This window comes from Embiotoca jacksoni, unplaced genomic scaffold (genome assembly GCF_022577435.1).
Source record: "Embiotoca jacksoni isolate LCO1_2020_lvr unplaced genomic scaffold, fEmbJac1.0.p SCAF_5, whole genome shotgun sequence".
NCBI lineage: Eukaryota > Metazoa > Chordata > Actinopteri > Embiotocidae > Embiotoca > Embiotoca jacksoni.
The window spans coordinates 4,446,618-4,456,674 of record NW_027185403.1 but is presented as its reverse complement, the minus strand read 5'-3'; the positions used below and the strand labels follow the sequence as shown (position 1 = coordinate 4,456,674).

Sequence of the window (10,057 nt, the reverse complement as noted above, 5' to 3'; positions counted from 1 at the left end):
TGCCTATAGCTGTATTTATTTAATTAAATGATTCAGTTCTTTTTTTTTTCTAGTGTACACGCGACATCAAGCGGAAATGTCTGTGCGTAACGATTACGTAGGGTATGACGACGAGTGTTGTCACGCAAACGCGCTCCGTCATTGGCTGAACTACTTCCCGTTTCCGTCGTTCATGCCCAACCGTTCTCCCCCATAGTACATCCATGATACACACACGTGAAGGTCAGCAATAAACCGATAAGGCTTCGATAATTACGAAAAGTATTACTCTTACTACCTCTTTTTCGCAAATATGGACGGCCAGGGAGCGACAGCTGACCCTCAGCTTCAACACTTCATCGAAATAGAGTCTCAGAAACAAAGATTTCAGCAGCTGGTGCATCAAATGACTGAGGTTTGCTGGGTAAGGACAGCTCTGCAGTTTACTTTTTAATGGTTATTATTTTGTATTTTTTGTTTTTATCGGTAGATCGGTCGTTTTGTCATATAGTGACACCCACATGGACACGCCGGATCACCCCGTAGCTCCCATTTGTGCGTTCCGCGTCACCAGGCGCAAGACTTTTAACCTTTACGCTGAACCAAGTGCTTCTCAGCTGCGGCTCGTTTCCTCAAGAGATTCATTTTTAGATGCACGGCACGCCTGCAACAGTAAGAAAATGTTTGCAAAACAAACATTTATAACTGTAATGTTTCCCTAGACGGAGCCGGCCTCTGCCCCCACCCCCTCCCTCCCCTTTAATTGCCTGCGCCGTAGGGAAGACCCGAGTGAAGCGTCAGTGTGTGATGTGGAAAATGTTGGATTCAAAGGTTATTTGCGTCCTGAGGAAACGAGTCGTCATGCCAAACTCTAAGCAGACATCTGTGAGATCACACACACAAAAAAAAACACACTTGAAGACGCAGGCTTATGCTGAGTAATAGTATAAAAAAAAAAAAAAACAACATTTAACTTCTTTTACACGAGGAACCTTACGTTACCGAATTGGGAAGTGACGTACGACGTGCTGAGGTCACACTAGCGCCAGCTGATGGACAGAACATAAACGACAACTTTTTTTTTTTTTTGATAGTTGATTTTCCGTTTTGAATTATTTTAAATTGAAAAAATAAAATAAAATCCCAAACTTTAGATTCCAGCTTGTTAAATGTGAAAATGTGCTGGTTTCTGTAGTCGTCCGTGATAATAAAGTGGATATCTTTTGTTTGTGAGCTGTTGGTCGGGACAAAACAATCCATTTTAGGCTGGAATTTGGGTTTTGGAAAACACTGGTCCACATTTTTTTGTTTTTATTCCCATTTTCTGACTTTTTTTTTTATATATATATATACAACACAGCTGACCAATTAATAAAGAAAATAATTGACACACTAATCAATAATTAAAAAAAAATCATTGTTAGTTGCAGCCCAAGAGTATTATTCTTATGTGCGTCTTATGTGATGATCCATATGTATTGCACCTCTCCTACATTGGTCTCTCTCTGTCCCCCAGGAGAAATGTATGGATAAACCTGGGCCAAAGCTGGACTCCAGGACGGAGATGTGCTTCGTTAACTGCGTGGAGCGATTTATTGACACCAGCCAGTTCATCCTGAACAGACTGGAACAGACTCAGAAGAGCAAGGGGTCGTTCTCAGAGTCCATGACAGACTGAAGACTGCCAATCGAAGGACTGACGTGCATGCAGCGACTGCTCTGATCGGAGGCCGTGTGGTCCAGAGACAGACGTCTGTACAGTGTGTTGAAGAACTGTCTAATCAACTGGGGGAAAGGAACAACTTCAAATGTTACTTTTGATACAAGTGCCTGAGATTAACATCATGTATGGACTCTGAATAAGTCTATTATGCTCTGCTGGAATATGAGTGTTGTAAGATGCTTAGATGATGTCCAGTTGCTGGCAGTGACACTATGTTGGTTTTTGTTTGTCAAGTCATTGAATTCAGGTACCTACTCGAACTGTAAATCTGAGTTTGATTGGGTTAATTCAGTACTGTAAGTCGTACGTTAAGTGCAGGAGACTGCAGAAAGAGCCACACCTGGGACATTCAGCTTGCCAGCCGAGTCTGACAGCCACATGGACTTCTCCACACAATGGTGTACCTTAAAAGAACTTAAGAGTTCTTGATTGAGGAGGCATGATCAACAGCTAAAGCTTCTGGACTGTACATATGCAATAAACAAAATGCCAAATGATTCTGTCCATCTTCTGTAAAAGTGTAGCTAACTAATATTGTAGTTATGTTTTAATCAGCATTGTCAAACACAAAAAAAAGTGACATCAGAGATATGTTACAGCTTGGCACATGTTTGGCATTAATGTATACACAGAAATGAAATTCTTTGGTGCAGTTTGTACATGATACTGAGGTAATACAGTAACTCAAAGGAATTCCTTGCACTTGCATTCAGAGCAAATTTAAGTTTTTGCCTTAACACTGGTAATCTGGACAGATAATTAAGATTCACAGTGCAAAACTACAAACTGGTTTTAGTTTTCAGTAACAAGGCACAGTCTAGCTCTAACTAAAGAGCATACATTTGAAATACAATCAACTAAGGCAACTTCAGTCCTCCAAGGTATTCTGAATTGTATAAAACAGACTTGAAATTCAGATTTAGCAAACCACCTTGTCACATTGTAAACTGTGATGTGAATTAAAGCTTCAGAATTACAACAAGGAATTTTTTTTTTTGCGGTCAAAAGACTACTGGTCCTCTTCAAGGAGCTCTCCGGTGCTTACCCCACACCCCGTTTGAGCCTCCTTCTCTGGGCAGCTTCATCTCATCCTCTGTTTCTGAGTTGGGGTTGGGAAGAGTCATGTAAGGCTGATGGCCCCATAAAAAGCCCTGATAAGCCTTCCTCAGATAAAGTGGGAGGGAATCCCTGCTAAAAGTAATATCCTTGAAGGCATGGAGGAGGAAAATTCCCAAAACAATGGTGAGGAATCCGCTTATCGTCCCCACAACTCCGTCAATGGCCATACTCAACCATTCCTTGAAGAGGATGGCTGAGCAGGCCATGACTGATGTGGTGAAGAAGACGTAGTAAATAGGAGTCACCATGGAGGTGTTGAATATGTCGAGGGCTTTGTTCAGGTAATTGATTTGAATGCTGACACAGATTATGAGGCAGACGAGTAGGCACCAGAACAGGGGTTCCTTCAGCACTGCTGTCCCAGCAAACAGCTCCTTAATGCCAATGCCCAGGCCCTTGACACAAGACACAGAGAGGGAGCCAATCACAGAGCAGATCAGGATGTAGACCAGTACATTCTTCTGTCCGAACCGAGGAGCCACGGCAAAGATAAGAACCAGGCTGCTTCCCACAACGCACACAGCAAACACAATGAAACCTAGCGGGGGAGGGGGGGCATTCAAGAATGAGTTAGTAGCCTGGAAAAAAAAAAAAAACTGCATCCATACAACTCTTTTCAGGGATTCAGTCTCCACAGCATGGTTAATCAGATCACAGTGATGCAGGTTTAGGCCTACCTGGGTCTTTGAGCTTCTCAGCCATGGCAGTGAGGGAGGCGACCTCCTCTTCCTGCGGTGCATGGATCACCATCACTGTGGAGCCCAAGACGCACAGCAAACAACCAATCTTCCCATGAACGTTCAGTCTCTCATTCAGAAAGTACGAGGAGAGTACAGCACTGGGAAAGACAAAATATTACAGCACAATTGTTGCTATTAAAGATAATGTATTTTTGTTATTATAAAATTCCCCCAAAAAGACCAAAACCAATAGTGTTTTTTTTCTTGCACAGGGTCCATTTATTCTAAGTAAATCTTTACATGCCGTTTATATACTGTTTGTTTTGTTATAACAGCTGGACATTGTTATTATTTTTTTTTTAAACATTGTTATAGCAATGGGAAATAATGTATTTATTTGGGGACTATTTACTGTCACACAGATAATCACAGATTTTGGCCCACAGCATTTCTGTATCACATAAACAGCATGTCATAATAACATTGTGGTATAAAGATAAAACTTTGAAGACCATTACCTGACAAGTACACTCAGTGCTCCAAGAGGAGTCACCAGTGTGGCCGGTGCAAATGCATATGCAGCAAAGTTAGCTGCCTCTCCAGCTCCCACTACAACATATCAAGATCATCGTTAGTATGCACATATTTATAGCTGGTGCAGCTGGATAGGTTACACTCTGAAAAATGATTTTCTTTCAACCCACATATGCAAATGTGCTCTTTGGAGGAATGTGTACTTCAACAGTGCGGTGTGCTGCATTTCCTGCAGCGTCATCAGCAAACATACCAAACCCACAAACAGCCTAGTTTCTCCTTTTTAAAAACAAAGAACGCAGTGTTTCTGGGCATGGCTGGCCAGGCGTGGAACCAAAAAAAAAAACCAACAAGCTTCCAGATCACTTATTTTAGCGGCAAAATTAAATCTATAAATTAAATAACTTACTTGAAATCAGTCCTGCCCACCAGAGCCATTCTTTGAGATAGGCATACCCTCCTTGACCTGTGAGATGAAGGTGGCAGAATTGGAGTAAATGTCGTTTTAACAGCTACAAGGCTTCTCATTTGAAAATACGTGCCCACTGACTGTAAGTTTACAGTGGCTAGTTTCTTTTCAAATGAATATTTTACTTACAAAAATATGATCAACTCATACAATAGGACACATTTCTCTCAATTGAAAAATCTTAAAAAGTACATCAGGTAGTTGAATGAGCTTCATCTTGACTAGCCACAACAACAAACTCTAGTTCTGTCTTCTTTTTTTTATTATATTATTATTATTCTTTACTGAATAGTCAACAAATAGTTGACTATATTTTTTTGAATCAGAAACGTACATTACCTGCTCGCATTGAACCCTTGCTGGCCAATCGCAGCAGACCTTTCTTCTTCAGTATGAAACTTGCACCGATAAAAACACTGGAGCTCATGGCCAGTGAGAGACCGATGTAGAAGTCCAAACGGTTTACTTCCATCTGAAACAACAGGAAACACTAAATGCCGATCCTCCGTATTAAATCATCTATCGACAACTTTTCAGGAGCCAAACAACAAGCATATATAATCACGTGATAGGTTGACTGCGACGAACTGAAACTAGCTTTTTTTTTTTTTTTTTTTGGGCGTCTAGGGTGCCTAGAAAAGATGAAAAATACAAACCTCTTTAGTTTGGTTGAGAGTAGTTAAGTTTAATTACACTATTTTAAGGTCGTTTAACGGTACGGTTTGTAAAATATTTTACCTTGGATGTCACGTGAGCGCCATTCGTCGCCGTTCATTGGCTGCACAAAGAGGAAGCAGCTGATTGGCTGGCTGTCAACCAGCTGCTTCCTGCTGATTGCCTAGGAAACCGTAAGGAGGGGGAGCGTCATGTGGTCTCCAAACCTGCTTTTTTTTTTTAATTATTTTTTTTATAAAAGGTTTTCGTCTTCCTTGTACAAATTTAAATTTCTGTCTTACTGCAATCTTTCAGTCACATTAAAGGAGTAGAAATTAACTCGATAACTGGGGCAGAACTTCGCGTAGATGTATTTACGTAATCTGATTGGTCGTTGTGTGTTCGAGGCACACCGAGTAGCGTTTTTGATTGGACGATTGTTCTCAGCGCATTGAAACCCGGAAGAAGCGCTAACCTTGACAAGCAAGCTAAACACATGGATATACGAAAACAGCTCCGTTGATCCGGCCCGTTTTGAAGAATATTTACCAGGACCGCGTTACGATCTTCAATTCATTGAGTTTAAATAACGTTTTGGCGGTCTTCATGTGGGCATCGACTGATATCCAGCAATGAGGTTCCCTTTTCTTTTTGCAACCAGATGCTGTAAAACTCTCCACAGCCTCCAACAAAGTCCGTTTTTCGGTCCATCTCTATCGAAACATCAGAGGAGCTCTGCTTTGATATACACGAGCGCCCAACCGTGCCAGGAGGACAGGAGTTACTACATAACCACTCCCGTCTTTTATGTCAACGCTTCGCCTCATTTAGGACACCTGTATTCGGCTGTGATAGCCGACTGCCTCCACAGATACAAACTGCTTCGGGGGTTTAACTCAAAGTTTACGACAGGTAAATAAATCCTCCTATTAGATTTGGTTTTATTTTATTTTTTTTATTTTATTTTTTTTTTTTATTTAGAAATTAGTGCAAATAAAATATGACTCAACAAAACTGAATTTTTTTTTTTTTTTTTTTTTTTAAATTGGCCACTTTACAGTGAAATCAACTATTCTGTAATCAGTTGTCTTTTTTCTTTTTTTTTTTTTCCTTTTCAAAAAAAAAATTTGGGTGAATTTCAGACTGTCAGACAAAACAAAATAAACAAACAAAAAAACGTATTTAAAAGGTTCCAACTTGTGCTGTGAAAAAAACAACAACAGGATGACCTTTCATGGACTACACAGATTCATAATGTATAAATAACGACACGCGGTCCAATTTTGGCATTTCAGGCACCGATGAACACGGCTTGAAAATCCAACAAGCTGCAGAAGCTGCAGGAAAAGATCCCTCCACCTTCTGCGCCGACGTGTCCGAGCAATTCAAACGCGTCTTCGGCAGCTGCAACATCTCGTACACAGACTACACAAGAACCACTCAGCAGAGGCACCGTCGGGCCGTGGAGCACTTCTGGTCGGTGCTCTGGGACAAAGGGCTCATCTACAAGGGCAGTTACGAAGGGTGGTACTCCACGCAAGATGAAAGCTTCCTCACGCCGTCGCAGGTCACCGACGCCCTGGACTCATCGGGAAAGGAGATCAGAGTATCGCTGGAGAGTGGACACAAGGTAACGGGGATCATACCGCGAACGGCCGCAAACCTACTTTCAGCTTGGTGAAAACGGTCGCGTGTCCGCCCGTGGCTGTGGAGCAAACCGTCTTTTTGGCACAAAACTGAAGGCACGGGAGTTGAAAGGACACGGATATCGACTAGTAATATCAGGAGGGCCTGTCCCAAAGTAATGTCACCGAGTTGCAGCGTGACGATTGAAGGTTCCCCAATATGTTGGTGCTTTTAGAGAAAGCGCCAGAGATTCTAGGATATATGTTTTTTTCCCCCCTCTCACATTGGCATTTCCAGTATATGATATTTTCCCGTATTAACAGAGCTTCATCAACAAATCTTCTCCACTTTTTTTTTTTTTGCAGGTGGAGTGGATGAAAGAGGAGAACTACATGTTTCGTCTGTCTGCATTTCGGCCCCAGCTGCTCGACTGGCTCGGTGGAAACCCCCGGGCTGTGCAGCCCGAGCGTTTCCACCGAGCTGCTCTCCAGTGGTTGCAGGAAGACCTGCCGGACCTCTCCGTGTCCCGTCAGAGAAGTCGTCTTCAGTGGGGCATCCCGGTCCCGGGAGACCCCGGGCAAATCATCTACGTGTGGCTAGATGCTCTTGTAAACTACCTCACGGCGGCCGGTTATCCGGACGGACACGAGCGGTGGTGGCGCGTGGCCCACCACATTGTGGGGAAGGACATCTTAAAATTTCATGCCATCTACTGGCCAGCTTTTCTTCTAGGAGCTGGACTGCCACCGCCGGAGCTGATACACGTTCACTCTCACTGGACGGTAGGAGGCAAGAAGATGTCTAAAAGTTTGGGGAACGTGGTCGATCCTCTTGAACGCTCGCAGATGTTCACGACTGATGGCGTGAGGTACTTTCTCCTGCGCCAGGGCGTCCCCGACTCCGACTGCGATTACACGGACGACAAAGTTGTGAAGCTGCTCAACGCGGAGATCGCCGACTCTCTGGGTGGTCTGCTCAACCGCTGCACGGCCCCAGCTCTCAACCCCGCTCAGGTCTACCCGTCTTTCTGCCCTCGGTCCTTCCCCAGCGAACAGGGAGGCAGGGCGGTGGCGGAAGACTACCGCATGTTGGATGCCGTCACGAGTCTGCTGTCGGCGGTGGAGAAGCACTACGAGAGCGCGCATGTATACAAAGCGCTGGAGGCCATCAGTGCCTGCGTGAGGCAGACCAACGGGTTTGTTCAGCGCCACGCGCCGTGGAAGCTGGACAGGAGGGACAGCCGAGACCAGCGCTGGCTCGACACCATCGTCCACGTCTCCCTTGAGTGTCTGAGGATTTACGGCACACTCCTCCAGCCGGTAGTGCCGGAGATTTCTAACAAGCTGCTTTCCAGACTTGGGGTGAGAGAAGGCGAGAAGAGCTGGGCAGCTCTGGACTTCCTGCCGAGGCATCGGGGAATGGACTGTCCCTTTGAAGGGAGAACGCTAGGACCCGACTCCGGGGTGCTTTTTAATCGCTTGGAAAGTCAGAACGTAGACAGACAAACACCCAAGAAATCAAAAAAGTCAGCAAATTTGAAATGAGCGTTTTCACTTTGTCGCCGAATGGGCTTCAATGACATCTTTCTCAGTCCGCGTTGGTGTTGCTGCCAACATTCCTTGAACAAGCTTATACGTGAATTTGATGACGGCAGATATTTTGACTTGTCACGACAGGAAAAAGCACAAGTGGAGCTCCTATTAATAATGGCTGCGGTCCATCTAAGTATGTCGGCAAACTGAGGCACCAAGCAAGTAACACTCGCACATCCAACAACGGTGCAGTCACAAGACCTTTTTCACTGCAGACATTTGAACTTGCCCCCCCCTCAAGAAAACTACAGGTGACACCAATGCGGTTCACGACGAGCGCCCCGGTTGAACACGGGAAACCGACCGCAGGTAACAATCAGTGGAACGCAGCTCTTTGTTACACCTCTGCTCGACGGGGCAAAATGTCTGCTGCGAAAGAAAAAAAAAAAAGGTCCATTACGTTCCTCTACGTTGGCATGCCAGACCGTCTGCCGCAAAAGACCCATCCCAAGCTCATCTTTGCCCAACATCAACTGGGGCACAAGTCTCATTCAAGTTAAGAGAAAACACCTGTGTGGGTGCATACGGCCTTTAAACTGCGCTGTTAATAAATTGTATTTCTTTCAAATTATGGAAAGGATATTTATTTGTGTAATTTCACATACTTTACATTATAGAAATGATTCTGTCGTGTCCTTCCGTGGCTCAATGCTGTAATGCTGTTATTTTTTTTTTTTTGACTTACCAGTAACACTCCCCATGTTGAGAGAAGATCCACCGTGACATTACAAATTAAAAGTCATCCAATTTCCAGTAAGGAAGGATATTCCAGCATGTGGCAGTAATAAAATGGCTGAATTCCAGTTGGCTGCTTTCAGTTTCAGGGTCCCCGGTTGTGAGCACATTGGCTCTCTGTCACATATTCCTTGGAAACTTGAATACAGCAGAAACACATTGTCATCAGTAACACCTGTGCTTTTTCTGTGAAGAGTCAAATGCTGCCTTCAAAATGGAACTCGGTAGTTCCAACACGGGAAGTCGTGTGCGGGGTACGTCTGGGGTTCGAGTGGTTCGGTCCGGCAACACGGCGCCGTCTAAAAACCACAAAACCACAGAGGCTTAGCTATTTAAACAAGGAAGCAGGCAGTTCATCTAATAAAGGAAACGTAAAGACATAATGGCAAAGGGAAAACATCAGACCGTTAGGAACATCAACATTATCTGAAGATATATTATTAAATTACAAAAGAAAAATTCTGTGACGAGAATTAAAATAGGTTATATTAACTTATGCAACAAAAACGTAACCTCCATTTCCGTTCATGTCAGCAAGTGCGTCGTAACTCGTGAAGTGCAACCTTTCAGAAAATTCCAAGGTCAGATGGGGAAGCCTGCGTGTGTAATCGTGACGCGTTCATCCTTGTGAACACGGTAAACACGACCGCATTTCAAATGGCATCTACCGGGTAAAGTGACATTATTTTCACTTGTCAGTCGTACTGCCCTGCTAAATTGAATCACCCGCTGAAATTATAACTACAAGTTCTCCCAACCGGTGATAAAAAAACAAAACAAAAACAAAACCACTCATCTACCACTATGCATCATGGTGGGATTATTATACACAGTCCCAGCTAATGTTATCATATAACATTTTCTCCGCGGAACGTAGATAAAAAAAAAAAAAAAAAAAAAAAAAAGGTCAAAGCTTACACCGACAGGTTTTAAACACTCTGTGCCG

General features: G+C 43.7%; 3 protein-coding genes across 4 annotated transcripts; 2 read left to right on the top strand and 1 right to left on the bottom strand.

Annotated features, from left to right (window-relative positions):
* The first annotated feature begins 180 nt into the window (after window positions 1–180).
* Window positions 181–1,753, top strand: timm8a (translocase of inner mitochondrial membrane 8 homolog A (yeast)). The gene is made up of 2 exons (XM_069170423.1): window positions 181–403; window positions 1,496–1,753. The coding sequence occupies exons 1-2, from the start codon at window positions 293–295 to the stop codon at window positions 1,655–1,657; spliced, it is 273 nt and encodes a 90-aa protein (XP_069026524.1). The 5' UTR covers window positions 181–292; the 3' UTR covers window positions 1,658–1,753.
* A 474-nt stretch (window positions 1,754–2,227) lies between these two features.
* On the bottom strand, window positions 2,228–5,282 carry LOC138210962 (magnesium transporter NIPA2). Of its 2 annotated transcripts, none has more exons than XM_069170422.1 (6): window positions 5,243–5,282; window positions 4,844–4,976; window positions 4,445–4,501; window positions 4,020–4,110; window positions 3,499–3,659; window positions 2,228–3,359 (listed from the first exon to the last, which is right to left on the bottom strand). In XM_069170422.1, the coding sequence occupies exons 2-6, from the start codon at window positions 4,974–4,976 to the stop codon at window positions 2,725–2,727; spliced, it is 1,077 nt and encodes a 358-aa protein (XP_069026523.1). In that variant the 5' UTR covers window positions 5,243–5,282; the 3' UTR covers window positions 2,228–2,724. The 2 variants fall into 2 exon arrangements, with proteins under 2 accessions (XP_069026523.1, XP_069026522.1); XM_069170421.1 differs by lacking the exon at window positions 5,243–5,282 and adding an exon at window positions 5,161–5,236.
* Window positions 5,283–5,615: 333 nt separating this feature from the next.
* Window positions 5,616–10,022, top strand: mars2 (methionyl-tRNA synthetase 2, mitochondrial). Its single transcript, XM_069171895.1, has 3 exons — window positions 5,616–6,070; window positions 6,454–6,788; window positions 7,150–10,022. Exons 1-3 carry the CDS (start codon window positions 5,791–5,793, stop codon window positions 8,326–8,328), a joined length of 1,794 nt encoding a protein of 597 aa, XP_069027996.1. The 5' UTR covers window positions 5,616–5,790; the 3' UTR covers window positions 8,329–10,022.
* The last annotated feature ends 35 nt before the right edge of the window (window positions 10,023–10,057 follow it).